Genomic DNA, 19,942 nt, shown 5'->3' with positions numbered 1-19,942 from the left:
CTGAGGTCTCCTAATAAGAGCTTGGAAATTCCTGAGTTTCAAAAGGGAAAAAGGTTGGACTTTTAGAAAATCAAGTTTCTAAAAGTGGCAAATTCTGGCGTTTTGAATCTCACCAATTTCCAAGTATTTTCTAGAAATTTTCTGAAATTAATTTATAATTCTTTTTTCCAAGCAATTTTTTTTCTTTTTTCACTTTTCCAGCTCAGAAATTTCCCAAAAAAATTTTCTTGAACATTTCTGAAATTAATTTCAAAATTTGAGTTTTTTGGCAGAATTTACATTTTCCCCTGATGTTTTATGGCCCTAATAGACCGTCATACATTTCTTACGTTAAAGTGATGTTTTCCCCAATCTATCACAGATAATAATCGCCAATTAAATCTTGGGTAAATCTTGAAGTTGGGGGGAAGGAAGGTGGTCCTACCCGGATCAAATTCTGCTCAAGGCCCCATGCTAGCTTTTTCTTTGCCTGGATACAAATGTACGTATAGTTTCACATTTCGAACGGAATCACTAAAATAACCGAACTTTGCGGTCATATTCAGGTTTATTTGAGCAGAGCTCTGGCGCCTCCCCTGGATGGAGCTGCTGCTCATTTCTGGAGTCCAGGCTGAGTCAGCAGGCAGGAATCAGGAAGTGTGATCCAACGCTGGCACAGCGGCGAGGAGGAGCAGAGATGGCAGCATCCGGAACACAATCCGGTAAGGCAGAGCGCCCTGCCGTTTCAGACGGTGCTGTAGCAGTGAAATATATGAATAATAACAACAGCGGAAGAGTGAGGCGGTGGGCGCGGCTTGCTGTAGCTCGCGCTGCGTGTTTTCGGTGTTTTTGCGATACTTGACGAGACAAGAGGGCGCCTTGCAAAGGACGCTGCCACTTCTTGGAAAATTCAGCGTCATTCTGAGCAGACGAGTTGTTGACACGCGCACGCACACACACACACACACACACACACACACACGCACGCACGCACGCGCACACACACACGCACACTATATAGAAACACACCCAGCGCAAAGATAAACAACAGATTGTCTTGTGTTATTGTCGGCCTGCATGTGGCAATTCGGTCAAAGTGAGTCAAGAGAAACTTAATAAGAGCTCATGCTCTTATCATAAACAGCGTTATAATAAAACGTGGGTGTCGGCCATTTCTTTGCAGAGCTGAGGCTGGTGGTTCTGGGCCCGATCAAGCCGGGGAACAGAACCGCAGTCTGCTCCATCCTGGGCCTGGAAGAGAGCCAGCGGGACGCCGAAGCTCAGGAATGTACCAAACACAGAGGAGAAGCTGCTGGCAGGCAGGTAGGACTGAATGGAGACAATTTCATATTTTAAAGACTTGTATGTAGATATTTTTAGTGGAGGTGTGCAGTACTGCGTATTTGTGTACATTGTATTCTAAATAAAGTCCAAACATAAATTTTGTTGCCAAATCAAATTTTTATTTATAGGAGAGTCGAGAAACTCTTACAGAAATAACATAAAATTTCATGAGAGAATCTGAAGCTAAAGTATTGATCCTATCAAGCCAGTATCGATTCGATACTGATACAGACTTGGTATCGATATTTTTGGCATAGCCAGCTCTTTCACTTTTAGTGCAATACAGTCTTCTTTTTGTAGACCTCTGTACTGCAACTGTTTTATTTATATTCAAGAACTATTGACTCAAAATGAGCTCCTGTATCTTGCCGAAAAGATACTTTTACATTATTCTTTTGCCTAGAAAATATTTGCACCAGAAACCAGACTGAAATTGTTTGGTGAAATATTGTTTTTGTAGTGTGGTCTGTATTTGTTTCCTAATATCCCAATAAAACACTGCATATTTTACTGGGATATTTTAATGTCCTGGTAATGTAGCTTATTGCCGGGACATAACTATGACTCCCATATAACTGCCTGCTGTTTAGCTGCAGAACCACCGTGCTGCCACTCTCTCTCTCTCTCTGCCTCCCCGTAGGTCGTTGTGGTCTCCAGTCCAGCCTGGTACGACTCCGCCTGCAGCCCAGACGAGCGTAAGACCCACATTTCCTCCCTCATTGCCTCGTCCAGCCCCGGGCCCCACGCCTTCCTGCTCTGCGTCCCGTTGAACGAGCCCGCTCGCGATGAGTCGATGGCGCTAGACGCCCTGGCGAAGCTGTTCGGCCCCGCCGCCGTCAGCGGACACACCGTCGTCCTCTTCACGCACACGGAGGAGCTGGGAGAGGACGAGACCCTGGAGCAGTACGTCGTCACGTGGCGCAAAGACCTCCAGCAGCTGGTGGAGAGGTGTGGCGACCGCTACCACACGCTGGAGAGCGGCGGCGGAGCGGCGGAGGAGGGCCGGGCCGTGGAGGAGCTGCTGGAGAAGGTGGAGCAGGTGGTGAAGGAGAACGGAGGCAAACACCTGAGCTGCCCTCTGTACCGGGAGGCCGAGGACCGGGTGAGGCAGCGGCAGACGGAGATCATCCTGCAGCGGAGCGCCAACTCTTCGGCTTCGAACTCGCAACAGGAAGTGATGGAGGAAGGAATGGAAGCGGTCAGAGAAGAGGCGGAGAGGAGCGCCGGCGATTTCGATTTGAATCTGGATGATATTTTCCCCTCTGATGGGAAGAGCGTCTCGCCCTCCTCTGCCCCTCCGTCGCTTCTGCGGGGCTTATGGGAGAAGCTGGTGGACTGGGTCAGGTGGCTGTCCAGTCTGGTGAGAGTGGAGGCTCTGCTCGGGTCCCTGGTGGGCCTGTTCGTTGGGGGGCCCATGGGCGGCACGGTGGGGGCCACTGTGGGGTCAGTGGCTACCGAAGTGAGCAGAAGGAAAACAGAAAAAACTAAATGAGGAGCACTTTTAAAACAAATATGCAAATTCCCTGCTAACAGAGGTACAAATAGCTGAACTGCAAAAACACAAAATCTTACTTGAAATAAAACAAAATGAACTTGCAAGTAACTTAGTATCAATATATAAAAGTTTTTTTTAAGTCAATAATTTCTTAAAGGTGATGAACAGTTCTAGTTCCACTTGCACATTGTGTCACTTCTAACATGGGGAAATTGTCTTATTAGTGAAATAATCTGCCAGTGGAACTGGTTCTTTTCAACAATATTAAAAAACTATTGGCTTAAAACAAACCGCATCTTGCCGAAAACGTACTTGGAATTTAGTCTTGTCTTATTTCAAGCGTATTAAGATATTTGGACTAGAAACTAAACCAAACATTCTTGGTTAGATTGAGCGTTTTGGCAGTTCAGTTATTTGTAGCTCTGTGTTGCTGGGCAACACGTGTTAAAAGACTCGGCTTCACAGGGACGCGTGAAAAGGGGTTTCTGCATAAATATGATCTAAAATCTAGTTTCACATCAGATTATGGTTAGAGGTGTCATGGTTTGGGTTTGGTGGCACAGGAGGCCTTTATTAATTAGTACCTGGACAGACGGGGATCTTGGGACTGGGAATCCAAACGGGGACAACTGTGTTAAGGAATGTAGCTGCAAATCATAAAAAGTCTCGACATCTGGAGACTCAACGCCTTTGAACAGCCAATTTTCCAGCTTGATGACAGATCAGTGGACAGTAAGATGCATGAATATCCTTAATTGTGGGTGATCGGTAGCGGTGCACTGATCGCAGTTTTCTGACTTGTCGCCGACCTTTTTCGCAACGTGACGATGTGGAAAAGTTCTGGAGGTCTGAATTCTTTCTATGAGGCGCCATTTGCATCAATATCTTCAGAAAATAAGCGAACCAAGTATCGTCACTCTTGGTTATTTATAACTCAGCTGCTTTTGTGGAGATGTGACAAGATACTAGTTCATATTTACGAAATACTTTAGTATGTTTCAACCCCAATCACTGTCAACCCAGCGAACAATTTAGCTTTAAACAAATCCCACTGCAGTTCATTGTTTAAAATAACGTCTTTGTTTGACAGACTGCTGGTATTAAACCTGGGGGAAAAAATCCTCATTCCCATTCAGAGCTACATTTCTCTTAGGGTTTTTCTCACTATGACCCAGAACCCTTCGAAGTACGCATCCTAAATTTATTTCTGTAAATACTGACTGTCAAAAATCAAATTTAAACAGAAGACATCTAGATAAAAGAACGTCTTCTCCTGGTACATTCCCAGCTGTTCGTTTCTGCTCAGGATGTTTGCATCTATTAAAGATGTCATTTCATCCTTACAGCTAAGCTCAGATGGGATGATATTTGCTGTTTTGCTGTTAGTTTAGGAATAATAAACACATACGTTGAAACTGGGCTGGACGAAAAGATCACATACTGGAAGTTATTTTTGGCTATAATTTGCCCAAATATCACTAATTTTTCTCAACTGCTGTGCCTTAAACTGCTTTGTTTACTGCTGTTCAAACACTCTCTGTTCACTTGAGAAAAGTATTCAACCCCTTTGTTATTATTCTGCCTCAACTTTGAGTAGGTTTTGATATTCCTTATAGTGAGAAAGTTACAATCTACATCCCTCTGCAATTTAGACAGTGGTTGAAGCATGGAAAAAAATGTTCTACGTAAATGAATGCTTCGCTATACATTCACACATTGGCGCTATTCCAGATAGAGAAGGGAAAGTAGCAAATCTTCGGCAAAAAAAAAAAGTTTTAAAATTGGCCTCAGAAATTTTCTAGAAAAATTGACATCTTTGAGCTCCAAAAGTCGACAAGTTGAAAATGTTTGACATTTGGAGCACAGAAATGTCCCAAGTTTTTATTTTATTTTATTTATTTTTTATTTTTTTAAGGAAAGTTCTGAGATTTTTCTCCAAATTTCTAAATTTTCTGGCGGAAATTGACTCCATTTTTGTGTCTGCAGTGGGTCTAACACGCCGTCGTACTGTTTAGGGCACATTGAAACCGACGCCTTCATTAGGAGGCGATACCAAGAATGATCCACAAGATGGCGGCGTTGATCTTTACGTGTGCGTTCACTGTGATTGTTTACTACTTACCAAGCAAATAAAAAGCTGCTGTTTTAACAACTCGACTATGACTCTGTGGTTACCTTTGATTTCTTTCTTTTCTTTTTATCAGGTTGTACGTTTTAAGAAAAAACCCATCATATATGTACAAACACAGCTAGCAGCGCCAAACTAAAAGTATCCCTGCTGCCTCCCAGACTCTCTCCCTCTTCCACCGCGATGACTTACAGCCTTGACACTGACGTAATTGATACTCTGCTAAAAACCCTCCGTCACAAGCCGTCCTTTACATCTTTCTTGTTCGCCCGGGGCCTCTGCGAGCTGCCGGGCGGCCTCCGCCTCAAGAACAGCTAGGCGTTTCCGAATGTGGGTGGTCCGGTCCGGGCGGGAGGGAGAGAATTAGCTCAGCTCTCATGTTTCCCCCCCAGAAAAGAGAGCGGAGGCAGAGGGAGGGGAGGGGAGGGGAGGGATGGGAGAAAGAGAGAGTGAGTGAGTGAATGGGAATACATCTGTCTTCCAGATGTGGCCTCCTCTTGTCTGCAGCGGGGCTGGGTGGCGGGAGGGAGAAGAGAGAATGTCTTAAAAGTAAAGGAAAATTGGTGCTAAACAGTTTTTTATTGTCGGGGATTACACGTGCAGCAGAGTCCATACCCGTCAGGATCCACTGCTTTGTTTTCCCTTGCAAGCGAACCGAACCAGAACCTCTTGAAGTGAACGTATATGAGAGAACACCTGTCCAAATATTCAGTCTGAGCAGATGCACATCAGGAAGAAGATGGAGAGAGAGAAAGAGAGACGGAGTCGGGATCATTGGAGGTTTTTTGTTTGTAAAGGGGAAAGTAGCAGAAATGAAGGCCGGCTGCCAGCGGCACCTCTGGGACACAGGAACCCACCAGGGATGAGGGCTATGACTTAATTTGTGTTTGTGTACATAATCGGAGCCGAAATCTGCACAAACACTCGAGGGAGCGAGCATTAACTCACACCATATAACTTCCTCCTCCTCCTCTTCCTCTCACTCGCGCCACGGTTCCCCGATTTTTGCTCGGTGTTTTTGCGCGCGGGCTCGTCCGGCGGGAGATGTCGGCCACCGCGGTATTTTTTTTATTTTTTATTTTTTAATTTTATTATTGCGCAGACAGCAAAGCGTAGGGAAAGAAACAAACATGATGACACACTTTTTCCCGAGGCGCGCCAGGCGGTTCTGAATTGCTGTTCCACAGAAATGTTACTGTATCACTGCGACGGGGATGAGGCTGGCACACTGTTCTGATGTTTCTCTTTGTATTTGACTGAAAGGTTGAGTTTGGATAGAGAAGCAACTAAAAGCATAAGCATGAGAGATTTTTCTTTTTTAAATAGAGCCACAAAAAAAATGCATTGAAAATAAGAGCAGCTGTAGAGAAATTTAAAGGGAACAGAAAGTAGTGCCTTTAAATTAGCCTAAGTGAGCATGTATCTGTGCTCAGCCCTCTTTACTTTGATGCCCCAAGATAAAATCCAGCGCACACTTACACTCTGAAATCATCTATTTAATAACATTTCATTATTGTTGAAGAAGCAACATTTGTAGCTAAGATTTGGCTGTAGGGCAAAGAAAAATACTTTTACAAAGAGAGGTGTGACTTTTCTTGCACAGAACATTAGATTAATGCAATATTGTTATGAAAAAAAAGCATATAGTTTGTGACTGAATGACAAGAAAAGAAAAAAAATGACTGAACAATGTTTCTTCTTTAATACACAGAAAAGCTGCTGAAATTTGCTTATTTAATAACATAAATCAAAAAGCAACAGTTTGGGCCTAAACTATCAAGTGCTATTATGGAGGATTGAATTCAGAAAAATTTAAAACGCTGGCAAAAAATTATGTTAATGCTGATATACCGCACATTTAAACTTTAGATAAAATCAAATCAAGACCTAAATGCAACTAAGAATTTGCGGTAAGACTTAAAAATTGAAATTGACAGACACAAATCTGAATAAGCGAAAGTATATTATTAGTCATAATGGGTACAAAATGTCACGTTTTGTACCCAAGTAGTTGGGCCTTTATAAAAACTAACGTCTCCTCTATGTTGTAAAAAAAAAAAAAAGTTAAAAAATCGTTAAACTGGGATTTTAGAAAAGTTTTCATCCACATGAACCTGCACAAACCTGCCCCTGAGGGTTGCTTTAAACATGCCACTCCCATAGGGGGCGGTGTAGTGCAAGGCTAAAACCTACATCGACCAATCAAATTGCATCAAAACAACCAACAATTTCCTGTTAAAAATTAAACATGGCGCCAGGATGTTCATTGGTGTCGATGGACATACAGGTTGAAGAACTTTTTAATAGCAAATTAGAATATAAAGTTAATACAACACAAGACAATGTTGATTGAGAATCAAAGCAAGTATGTGGATAGATAGTTGTATGTTTTTGTCACAAATTGTAATGCGAGGGCTCATAAATCTTGATTTTCCCATCTACACACGCAAACACAAATAGCCTACAGAGTTTTCTCAAGCCTCCACTTTGGTTGGAATCGTTTTTAGCGATAATAAAGTTTTTAACTTTCTGAACTACATTTATTGCACGCAAGTGTAAATTTAGTCAAAGTATTTTAAAAATCACACAAGTGGAAGAGGACAAAAATGAAACCCAGCAGTGATAATAGACAACTTTTGGGAAATTGTTTATCTGATCCCGGAGCTGTTGGTGTGAGCCGACATCGCTCTCCTCCTCCTCCTCCTCCTCTTCCTCTCCTGGAGCGCTCTCTGCGATCCCTCTCATCTTTTTCCTATTAGTGCTGTATTTAAGCGCCCTCCCAGTGTGAGCGGCGGTGTGTGTGTTGTTTATGAAGCAGCTTATTCCCCCATCCTGTGTATCCAGCGCATACTTTGCAACAGATTTACACAGGATGTGACATAAGTTAAAGTCCGACATCTGAGAGTTTCCTTTAATTCTGCACGAAAAGGAGTGCAAAGTGTGTGCGAAAGGATCTAAATATTATGTTCAGAAACTTGGTCCAGCTGCAAACTGGATTTATCTCACATGTTGATGCTGATGGCTTCATAAATGCAGCATGTACCCGACGTCTACAGATGAATAATGTCACTAATTTATGCTTGTTTTTATGCTTTTATCTAGACAGAAACTGTTCACTGCGCATATACAGTTAACTCTATCTGAAAAAAAAACAAGCCGCAAAAAAAAGCTCCACGAAACTAAAATGGCTTTATGATTAGCTAATAAAATGCAAAGAAGAATGAGTGGAAGTCATGATAAGATTTGAGTTTTATTTGGCCGAACATGATTTCTGCTATACGCTGAATTATCAGCAGATCCGATCAAAACAGAATTAACATCTTACGTTAGCTTAGCCCCGCAGCTAACAATGCTGTTGAACATTAAGAATTTCTTGAAGACCGACACTAGTTCTCAATAAAGGTTTTGTGTTTTAGACTAGATAGGATTTCCTAAATTGTTCCCCAGTCTGAGAATATTGAGAGAAATGTTATTTTTTCCTAAATTGCATTTTGGTAGCATTGCTTTTGAATGATCTGACTTTGGTCGAATGTTTTGTGCCTCCTTTCACTAGTTTGTCCCAGTCCTTTATGCCCCACATAAGGTCTTAAAATATAACTTTCACATTTCAACATTATGTTTATTTCCTCTTAATGACACCTGCTTTGTGAAGTGCACCAGTCCCTTCTCCAGTAAAACTCCCACAGAATGAGGTTCCCACCCCCGTACTTCACAGTTTGGATGGTGTTGCATAGTTAAGTTTATGCTTTCAAATATAACGACAATCATTTTGGAAACTTTAGTTTTAGTTTCATCAAACTATATCCAAAAATGTACATCTTTGTATAAGTCATTTCAGTTCAATCTCATTTCCAGGAAATGTACTGTTTCCTGGCTCTGCAACAGTACATTAAGCTCAATTTATAATTCAAATTGATTTGAATCATTTTCTAACATCTACAGATTGAAATCTTTCTCTTGTCTTTTGAGTAACGGCTTCTTCCAAATTGACAAGTTAAGGTTGAACACAATGAGCTTTTTAGTAAAGACTGTTATCTGATATTTTACTGGACTTCAAAGCTACCGACTTTTCAAACTCCTGATATTAATGAAGTATCAGGCTGGGACTTGGTATTGGCAGGATTAGAGTCTCCACTGACAAGGTGCAAGCATAAACAGGAAAGAGTTGAAAATCCCTCCAGACAATATGGATGTGAAATCCCACAGAGCTGCTGTGTTTATGACACACTCGTCAGAAACACAGCGTCTTCTGTAACTGCAGCTGAAGAGCTTAAAGAAATGGGAGAGGCTCGACTCGAGCGCTGACCACAAACGTCCATGACTTGCGCCTGAGGCAGATCCAGATGTTAGTGAGCACATCTCCTTCTGAACAGAGGCTGGCGAGAGAGAATAGACTTGGATAATGTCGAGGAGTCTGGTTGTTGATGTTTGTACTCGCCGCCGCCATCGTGTTTGTTTCAAAAGAAAGTATGGCCGCCACATCTTTGTCATTAATCTTCCCTTGAACGAACGTCCTGTCACTTGGATAGTTGGGCTCCAATAATACACACATCATAGTAACATGCATGAATTGGATGACAGTAAATAAATTCAAACTCTGATAAACACGGAGGAGGAGGACGAGGATTAGGTCATTAAATTATATGATGCCGTGAAAAAGTACTTGCCCACGTTATAGATTTCTTCTACTTTTTTGTTTTTTGTCACGTCGAAATGCTTCAAACACATTTTAAAATTAACCAGAATAAAAAGAGGTTCAAATAATGATATTTTTATTTTCCATAGCAAGAGCCTGTTAAAGGCCACAGAGTCTTAATCTGATTTTTCTACATGCTGCTTGTAACGCCTTATTAAAAAAAAAAAATTTGAGCCAGAATCACTTCACTGCCATTAAATTTCATTGCCAAATTTATTGCCGTCAGCTGCTACCGAAGCCATGGCGGCCACCGGAAACTTCCACTTTCCATCAAGTAAATACAGTCAAAATATTACAGGTCTTAAACGGATTTAATAATCAATATCATAATTTCAAAAATAATTATTTACTAACAGGCAATATCACTGACGCGTTTACGCAAACCAGCCACCAGCCACTGGAGGTGCCATTACTAGCTGCCGCAAATTGAGCTAGCTGTCTCTCTGATTTTCTGTGCTGTTTTAGTCTGCCTTTTTAGCAATGGCAGCGGAGAACATTAGCAAAATCATTCTGACCGTGATGGCCACGCTTCCAAATATTGAACTTACATTAGCAGTCTCTCGGTTCAGCTCAACACTTCTCTCTTCACAGTGCAGGCAATTTCCGGTGAGCTGCACAGCCTCAAACTGGTGCATTACGAATGTTGCACAGTAAATAATGGACCAGTGTCAATTTGCGGGTTTCTTTATTGCAGACAACTGTCTGCAGACAGTTATGAGAGCAACAATGGCTGTTGCTCAACGGAAATTGATCAACAGCCATTGATCAACAGCTATTGGCTTGCTGAGTCGGGACTACTCACTTTGTTCGATATGCCCTCTGTAGGCAAACTGCTGCAACTACATGCTTACTGCCGCCCTCAGTCTCAATAGCGGAAATGCAGCTTGATGAATAATTTTCATGCAACACAGAACAGTCTTCAATTGAAATTAAATAAATTAAAAGAGGGAGTTGTAATTATGTCTAATGTCTATTCTTTCACACACATATGTCATGGCCAAACGTTAGCGACTTGGTAAAATGTAAAACTTCAGAAGACTGCACGGCTTCAGGAAGCAATCATTTCTCAATAGCCAAGAGTCCAGACACTCTGGATGAAGCAAATAGCGCAGATCAAGAAGTTGCTTTTTACCAGGCTACTTCAAAGCAATGGCATGAAAATGTAGAGGGATCTGCATGATGCGCATAAGGGATGACAATCACATTAAGAGGGGATAAAGTGCACTATCACGCTGCTTAATGCTCTCTGCAGGAGGCTATATTTAAAAAGAGGCCCAATCTTTTCTGAGTTGCGGTGAGATAACGCAGCATGAAAGAAACAGGGAAAGCTCGAGCTCTATTACTGTGTCAGCTCAGAGGAGTTAGCTGCCTCATGGTGCACCTCCTGCGACAGATGGGCTTTGAGGTCTCCAGGAGAGGGGGAGGAGGGGCTTCAGTCAGAGCAGGAGACAACTCTCTCCTTGTGGAGCTGCGGTGCGGGCGCTGGACGGCCCCCTGAGCTCACCATAATTGATGAATAGCGTGGTCCACATTAAGTGACATGCGCCGTTGGCTGTAAGTGGGTGCGATGATTGGGGCGCCTTTTGAAGCTGGGGGCCCTGAGCTGTGTTTGAACCATCAACAGAGACCACTGCATCTCTGTAAAGGACACCAGACTGGCGGTTTGGTTTCGCAAACAAACACACACATGCAGACACACTGCCCTCAGTAGTTTTATAGGGGTTTTTTAGGGAGGGGGAGGACGTATTATTCCTGCTGCAACACAGGGCTTAACTCAAGACAGACCTGACCCGGGTCTTGCTCCTTGGCTGGATCAAGTCTTAATCCTGCCCTCGCCACATGAATGAGAGACGCAAAGAGGAGTTCCACATACATCAGACGTCACTCAGGTCCATACGCCGTCACGCAGCTTCTGATGCGGATCGGCGTGCTTCTAATAGAGGCCCGTACCAGACCAGAGGCGGAGACAGACACGCGGGAAGATTAGAGATACATCTTGCACAAGAATACGGCAAACTTGCGCACATGCAGTCAACCTGGAACTGATCTTCTACTACGCTCGCTTGTTTTCACGGATCCACAGTGCCGACACATCTTCTGCCAGGAGAGCTGGCGGAGCTGACCCGTGACACCACTTCTAAGAGTGACGCAGCAAAAAGCAGTTTCTAAATAGGAACTAGACTTAGGGAACCCTTTATGGTAAGCGGCGACTAACAAGCCCCAAACAATGCTGGGAAGCAGCCAACACTCCATCCCTGCAACACGAGCTCCCACTCTCACCCAAGCACATAATAACTCCTGCTCAAGAGCCTGTTATTGTAGTATCTTTTTTAAGCGGTGCCAAACCCAAAACACTCTCCACTCGCACAAAACCTTGAGCAAACAGAGGGTGCGGGCGATTCTTTCCAAAGGCTGCGCCCACCATGCAGGCGAGAGGAACTCTCACTGGGTTCGCCTCAAGGTCCAGCTCCCACCGTAATAATGCTGGGGTGCCTACCAGGTCGTGTCCCCCTCGAGTGGACACCCAGATCAGTCTCCAACTACAACCGGAGTAAAGGCCTTCACTGAGCAGGGATGGCGCTCTGGTTTCTTTGAATAACTATGCATCCTGCAGAAAGGCGGAGAAAAACATCCACTAACCATGACTTGCAGGATGAAGGCAAAAAACAATTCAGGCCTAAGATGTGCAGCGGCGTTGTGGCTTAAATTCTTTCCAGAGATGGCAGTGGCCTCAGTTTGCAGATCATAAGATGGTGTGGTAAAGAAAACAACTCTTTACATGTGGCTAGTTTGGGTGCTAGCTCTTTTTGCCACAGAAGACCTGCTGCAATATTTTACAGTGCCATGCAAAACTGTTGATATCTCTTGAGCTTAGCCATGTTGTGTCACTTTACAACTAGAGGTTGGGATTTACATGACAAGTGCATAATTGTGAAATGGAGGGAAAACACTGTTCCTTTTATAAAACTGTTCACCAAATATGAAAAGTGTCTCATGTGTCTTCTTAACTACCTCTCACTGTAATTATTGCTGCAGGTCCACCTTTACATACATGTGGCTAGGTGTTACTGAACTCTGCAGTTACTGACCTATAGCAAAAAACTCTTTGGGGAGTACTTGTACTTACACATGACCCGAGAATATATACATGTGAATATGTGTCCTCTAGTGAGGCATGAAGTGACATGTTATTAGCAGAATTTGTTGGATCAGAACTGGGAGGGCTTGCTAGCACGGTGGTATGGATAATGCTTCAGGAAATTATCTGTAAGCCTGGTGTAGGACGGACAGACGGACGGATGGATGAGAGCCCGTCCAATCATCCATGAATGGATGGCTGAATTTCAACGTTTGAAATTTATGCATTCTTTTCCTTCCTCTTGGTGTTGGTCTGTCTCATAACATACAAATGAAATGCATTGAAGTCTGTGGCTGTGCCTTGACAAAATGTTAAAACCTTCAAGAGGTACGAATACGAATACTTTAACAAGGTATAATATGTAAGGGCATCTATGTCAAAAAATGAATGTGTTGTCCTCTAGAGAGGGATTTGTTTTCCCTGATCAAAGAATGTGCTGAAGGCTTTTCCACAGCACACTTTCACATTATTGTGTTTAAGTTTGTGTTCAGCCATGGGCCAAAGCAAGGGGAGTGTGTGAGAGACAAACTCTGAGAGAAACAGACAGATTGCGGTGGCTTTGATGTGCACTCACAGCTCCATCCTCAGAAAAGATACAAGGAAGAGGGGAAAGCTGAATCCCGGCACAAACCACTACAGTGAAGGAGTGTGTGGGAATGTGTTGGAGTGTGTCATCGCGGGAAAGAGGCTCACATACATCCATGCCTGTGTGCGGACTATCGAGATGTCAATCAAGAGGAGTGATGAAGCAGAAAGAATTTTTTCACCCCCCTACTCTTCTCTTTTTCAAATAATCCTGGAGTGAAGGAGACAACTGAAACGCCTTTAAAGGGAGACAAACCAGCTCACGCCACATCTGAACCTTGTTGTGTTCTCCTGTTCTCCAACACCAATGTGCTCCCCACATGTCTGACTTCCTGCTTACGGTTGCTGGGGGAGTTTGGCTGTGTGCGTGTCCTGGATATTAGGAGAGGGCTGTCTCCGGGTGAGTGCTGACAGCCCGTCACTTAGCGCTGTAATGATGACTCGCTCCATCAAAAGCTTGCACAGCTGCGTTAGGAAAATAGGCATAAATCAGTAATTCGCAACCTGTGTTCCCTGATTCACCCTCACACCCTGCTGCATCACCACCTGTCATGTTGGAAACGTCCTTATTTAGGTAGACGTCATTCTTCAATGATTACTCAGTCTGTTGGTGTTTGACACCCAATTCATGACCTTTGTTGCATTTCTAAGTTCAATGTCTGCAACATTAGTTCAATGTTGCAGACATTGAACTAATTGAGCAACATTGAGCTCAATGTTGCTCAATGCTGAGCAACATTGAGCTCATTGAACATAACCATCCATCTGTCTGTCAGTCCATCCGTTTGTCCTGCCATTCATCCAATCTGTACCAATCTGTCCACCCATCCATCTCTCTGTCCATCCCATTTGTCCTGTAATTCATCCGTCTCTGTCTATCTGATCATCCATTAAACCATCCACCCATCCATCCACTAATAATTTCAATCATGCATTAATATGTTCGTCCATCTGTCCATCAAGCCATGGATGGACGGTCCAGCCATTCATCCATTAATATGAATTGCGTCACCTCTGGCTTGAATGGGTGCAAAAACTCACAGCTCTCTTAGTGCAAACAGATCATGCAGATATGGAGCAACATCAATGTTTTTCCAATCTAAATTCCAAGATTACTTCATGTTTCAGCACAACGCCAGACGCCAGTCACAGCCAACATCTGAATACACCATCACTCACTGCAGTGCGGCCGACCGACGGCACGCACCCAGCAGCCGGGGCCCTGGAATAAAAAACTATAGCCTGCATCGTTCACGTGGCCCACCTAATAATTAACGGATGCCATGACTCAACTCAGTCACGGCGCTGTAATTATCCAAGGAGGTTGTCATATTTATTTAACCAGGAAGCTAAGACGGCTGAAGTCCAGCCAGGTCGTGTGTGAGACGGTGTCGGATTAAAGCCATGACACAGTGAGCCGATTCTCCTCCCGCCTCAGGAGCAGGGTGGTCTTGGCTCCGCCTGTGCAAAAATGTGTGTTTGGGTTGTTTGTGAGGGTGTCACAACAGCATGACCTGGGGAAAATTTCTTAACATCCACACTAATTCTGTTGAGACATCCTGCGGGTCCAACATAAGTGGGAACAGAGCCAACAAGGCCGCCATTGACGCCGACCCCTACCTCCGCCGTGTCTCTTCACCCTCCCACGTTGCTACGTCCCGGCAGTGGTGCTTCAGGTGCAGGGACTCTGCTGTTTCCAATTAGCCGGGTATAAATTAGCATCGCTCTGCCTTGTCCTCTATCCAAACATTGCCGTCTCTTCATCCCTGTCGACCCCCGCACACTTCGCTCTGCCTCTGACCTCCCGCTTGTTTTCGCTCGTGACATAAATTTCCTCCTCCTTTATGGCTCTTGTCTTCAACCTCTTGCACCCCACTAACTCACGCTGTGTCGCCGTTGATGTGCAGTGCGTTCGGTGTAAAGAGCCTCCATTTTCCAGTCAATGAGAGCATAAATCCTGCTTCATATATCAAAACGTGAAAGGAAAATAACTTCTGGGTTTTACAGTACGGTCTGGTTAGCCGTGATATTTCATAGCAGACAAGGACACAACCCGGCACGTGCGCTCTGATAAGGTCACACGGAGTTTCAATTACACCAGAGGTGAGAAGACACGGCCGTATTCCTCGACTTATGGACCATTTTTTGCGAGCCTTCTTCTCCTCTACAGGTCAGTCTGTTAAAGCCAGTGTTATTTTTTCCAGGGCGGAGAGATCAGCTGCGAGCAGGACCTGAGGTCAACGTGGCACAGAGGGTTCACATCTGTTCAAATAAATTCTCCGCTGTGCCATCAGCAGTAAAAACACACACATGTACTGTTCACAAGGAATCCACGCGCTGTGTTTTTACTCTGACTTTGTACATTCAGGGGACAACACCCCAAATATTTCCTAAAATTCCTTCACAAGGACATTTAGAAAATTTAAACTAATGCTTTAGGAGCAACGTTGCATAAACTGAAGACGTAAACAGATTTTGTGATGTAAATTATTCTCTGCCACATGTTTTATGGCATTTAACCCGTACAAACCGAACACAAATAAATTTGTAAGAAGGAAAACACTAAAAACGAAAAAAAAGTGAAACAATACAGTTGTTGAAAACGTTTGACCCAAGTCATATAGTTTAAAAACAATGATCCCTTATTGCTAAGTTTTCTGTCTTTTAACAAATAAAAATAACTTTAATAATTCTTGCTAATCTAAAACGAGAATTTTGGTCTGACTTAACCTCTTACACCCTAAGTGAGCCGAGGTCACATGGCAGCTGGACCCACCGGTGGGTCCTTCGGGTTCTAGAGGTTAACATCAGACAGTGAGAAAAAAAATGTGCAGGGCTTTTTTTTATTCAGAGTGTCTGGATTCACTCTATGTCACAGATTACATCAAATGATTGATGGCAATTATTTTCACCAACCAAATAGTAGGCAACATCCACACTAATTCTGGACTTTTCGCATCGCGTACACTTACGACTTACTGACTTACAAGTAACTTTTCATCAAGATATGGGAGTTTGTTTTAAGTCAATAATTCCTTAATATTGGTGAAAAACTACTAAACCCACAGGCAGATTATTTAACTTTTGAAACAGGAACAATGTCTTGCCATAAGTGAAGTAAACTGCCAGTGGAACTAATACTTTTCACCAGAAGCTACACCAAAATTACTTAATAAGATTTTTGTGTTTTTGCAGTGTAGTCCTGCTCCAGGATTAAACCAGACAAGACTAAACGACTCTGGTTTCTTTTTGAATTGATAGATAAATAGTTTTAGAGTTAACATAATTTGTGCTACAATGTACAAAATGGTTTAATACGCCACATCAATGTGTTTTTTTTGTGACACTGCGACGTAATAAAATGTGGTGTTCTTCATTTGCAATTCTTAAATACAGACAGAAAGGGTTACAACACCAAGCAGAAAAAATAAAACGAAATAAAAGTGAGCAGGATAAAAATGTTACATCATTAACTTTTCTCTGATTTGGGGCACCTGTCATGTATGGGTTTTATTCTCCTCTCTCTCTTTTTTTTTTTTTTACAAGCTCACACTCCCGTCACAGAAAACACTGGAGGGAGGGAAAAACACCGAGCGTGTCCTCTACGGGATGCACAGCATTCACAGGGATCAAATGCTTCTAAGGTGTAGGACGTGTGTGTGTGTGTGTGTGTGTGTGTGTGTGTGTTCCAACCTCTCTGCCACTACCAAGTCTTTTTTACAGAGTGCAGGACCTCCATGTGCCCTCTGAGCTTTTTTTTTATTATTATTTTTTTTTTTTTATGAGCTCCAGCTTATCCCATGAATTGCAGAGCAAACAGGAGTTGGCCGGGTTTTTACAGGACTCCTGGGAGAAACAACAAGAGTGAGGAAAACAAGAGAGCAAAAATAAATCGTAGCTGTCACTAGGCGGTTGGAGGGGGGCTCTGGTCTCTGGTGGAGGTGGGTGGGGGTTGGGAGGTTTAATTGGTATCTGAAGGATCAGGAAGAAAAAATAACATATTGGAATGAGGTGACAACTGCAAGTTGAGTAGTTACTTGGGTAACAATTTGAAAAAAAAAAAGCACTTTTAGGAAAATCTTTAACTTTTACATGAATAATATGAAGCATTGCTACTCTTAAACAAGTACAGCTTCTGGATGGACATTGTGAGAAACTTCACCAAAGGAAGATCAACGTCGCCTTCCTAAAATAATGGCCCAAGTCATTTTTTACCCAAAAATTTAGGCAAGAAAAAAAAGAAAGAAAAAAAAAACACCACCTTTTTCTTTTCAAAAGATGATTTAGGCAAAAACAACAGAAATCACATTAGGCAAAAAACAAAAACAGTTTATTATTTTTAGAAAGGACAGCAAGTTCACGACACACCCCACATATACCTGGAGTTTTTGTCACAGTTTCATGTTTTATGCTGAAAGTAATTGATCTGTAGAGAAAATGGCCTGATTTTATTCATTTGCAATTGTTAATAATTTTCCTTTTGGTCTTTAAGATACCAAATTTTCCACATAACTATATTTTGTCCATCTGATGATGTTGTTTTTAACTATCAAAGGATTGAAGCTTTGATCAGTTACTCATGACTTCTTTTTTTTTTTTACGAAATACTTTTTTACTCCACTAATTTCTTTGACGGATACTTTTTACTTTTACTCTAGTAAAAATTCGTTGAGGTGGAGCTACTCTTACTTGAGTATGATGTTTTGGCTGCTCCACCCACCTCTAATGAAGACAAAGCGGTGAGCGTGAACTTTCGTCCAGCGATGCCGGCTCCCTCCTCCACGAGAGTCTCCAAGATAAACATGGCTGCTTTCTTCCTCCTGACTTCGCCCACTCTCGTCTTCTCTGCTCCTCTTTGTTACTTCCTTTCCTTCTCGCCGTCCAGATGTTTGGCCCCGCAGCAGCACCAGCAGCAATCCGCTCTGCTCCTGGGAACGAGGAGATCCACAAAGCCGAACGATGGGAATCTCCAGCCTGGATCAGAATGCTTCTCCCCCACCTCCCACCATCCATCTCCATCAGGGGAGACACATTTGTTTGACTTGAGATGTGATTATGTTTTCCCTTCCTCACACCTGCAGCTTCCTCTGACCCATGTTCTCCCGCCCACCCACCCCTTTGGACTCTCTCTGATCAATCGCTTTCACTTGGAAAAACAGCCGTCCAGCAGCTAGTCTGTCCTTTTGTTGGATATTTCTCCCTCCCAGCAGATGCTGGTTCTCAAACTATTTTAATCCTGAGCAGTCGTATGATGATTAAGGAAGTCTGCAGTGTAAAAAATTCAACCAGCAAAATGTTATCTCTTTTAATCAGTGTTTCTACACTGAAAAACAGGTGATCCAACTGTTTTTGAAAATTGAGTTCTTACAAGTGATCAAATTAAGTTTGTCCAAGTAAACATACAATCTATTATGAAGTTGTCATGTTAAGCAAGCATAAATAAATTAAATTTGACAAACTTAATTTAATTAAAATTTTTTTAAGGTTTTTTTCAGTGTAAGCAGAAAACATTTTTAAATCAAATCAAATCAAACCAAACTTTATTTGTATATCACATTTCAGCAGCAAGGCATTTCAAAGTGGTTCACATCAAATCAAACACAAAAACACAATGCAACATAGAATCAACAATAAAAACACAACATCAAGTCAGATTCCGTCAATACATTTGCAATTGATTACGTTTCAATCAATTGAAATTTAAGAATGTAGTTACCCAACTCAGCTGTTATTATTATTCATTTAATATGATACATTAGTTAAGTTCCAATTGTTGTGCTTCATATTGCTTAAAGTGCAAAATACGTACATAATCTACGTCTTATAAACTGGATCTTGCATTGATTCTTACGTTTTCAGACAACAATGATCTTAATTTTTAAATTTACTCAAAAGGTGGAACACAAGCTGTTCTCTTGACAGCCACAAACTAAGAGGAGTTGTTCATTTGCAAAAATAAGCTTCACTTAGCATTAGCGCTGTCACTAAGCTAGCTCAGGGTGGATAGCAACTTACATATTGTTGCTCAAACAAAGAAATGTTCCCATCAATAAATCTTATTCTATTTTATAATTTTCACTGAGTTGACAGATTCACATAAACATGTCCGCCTTCGTTCTCTGCTCCACGCTACACAGGACGAATGAGTCAACGGCTAACTGAACCAACATTTCAGTTTCATTCCAACCCAAAATTTGTATTTGTTGGCATAATAAGGCTGGGCATGTGGTTAGAATTTAACGTCTATGTTGAATTATTTAATTCATTATAAACTTTTTAACTCTCTGAACAGTGGAATGTAAACTTTTCCCTTGTTAGCTAGCTTGATGTTAACATTAGCGCGGTGGCTAAGCTATTTAAAGCTGGATACAAGTTTAAATTCTTACTTCAGCACAGAAACTTTCTCAACCACAAGTGTGATGACAGTTTTTCTGAACCCATGCAAACTTATTAGCCTTACTGCTCTCTGCCAGGTACCACAAATGACGAATGAGAAAAGCTAATTGCTAACTAAGTTAACTATCTTTTGTGTCCAGGATAAAGTGGCTAAATCTAAAATGTAACCATTGTTGAACA

At 42.3% G+C, this 19,942-nt stretch overlaps 1 protein-coding gene across 1 annotated transcript; it reads left to right on the top strand.

The window, feature by feature from the left end:
- Positions 1–528: 528 nt before the first annotated feature.
- Positions 529–4,975, top strand: si:dkeyp-69e1.8 (uncharacterized protein LOC100001340 homolog). Its single transcript, XM_044100503.1, has 3 exons — positions 529–701; positions 1,163–1,302; positions 1,964–4,975. Exons 1-3 carry the CDS (start codon positions 677–679, stop codon positions 2,813–2,815), a joined length of 1,017 nt encoding a protein of 338 aa, XP_043956438.1. The 5' UTR covers positions 529–676; the 3' UTR covers positions 2,816–4,975.
- The last annotated feature ends 14,967 nt before the right edge of the window (positions 4,976–19,942 follow it).

This window comes from Gambusia affinis, linkage group LG19 (genome assembly GCF_019740435.1).
Source record: "Gambusia affinis linkage group LG19, SWU_Gaff_1.0, whole genome shotgun sequence".
NCBI lineage: Eukaryota > Metazoa > Chordata > Actinopteri > Cyprinodontiformes > Poeciliidae > Gambusia > Gambusia affinis.
The sequence above is the reverse complement of the archived record's forward strand: the minus strand, read 5'-3'. Positions and strand labels throughout refer to the sequence as shown.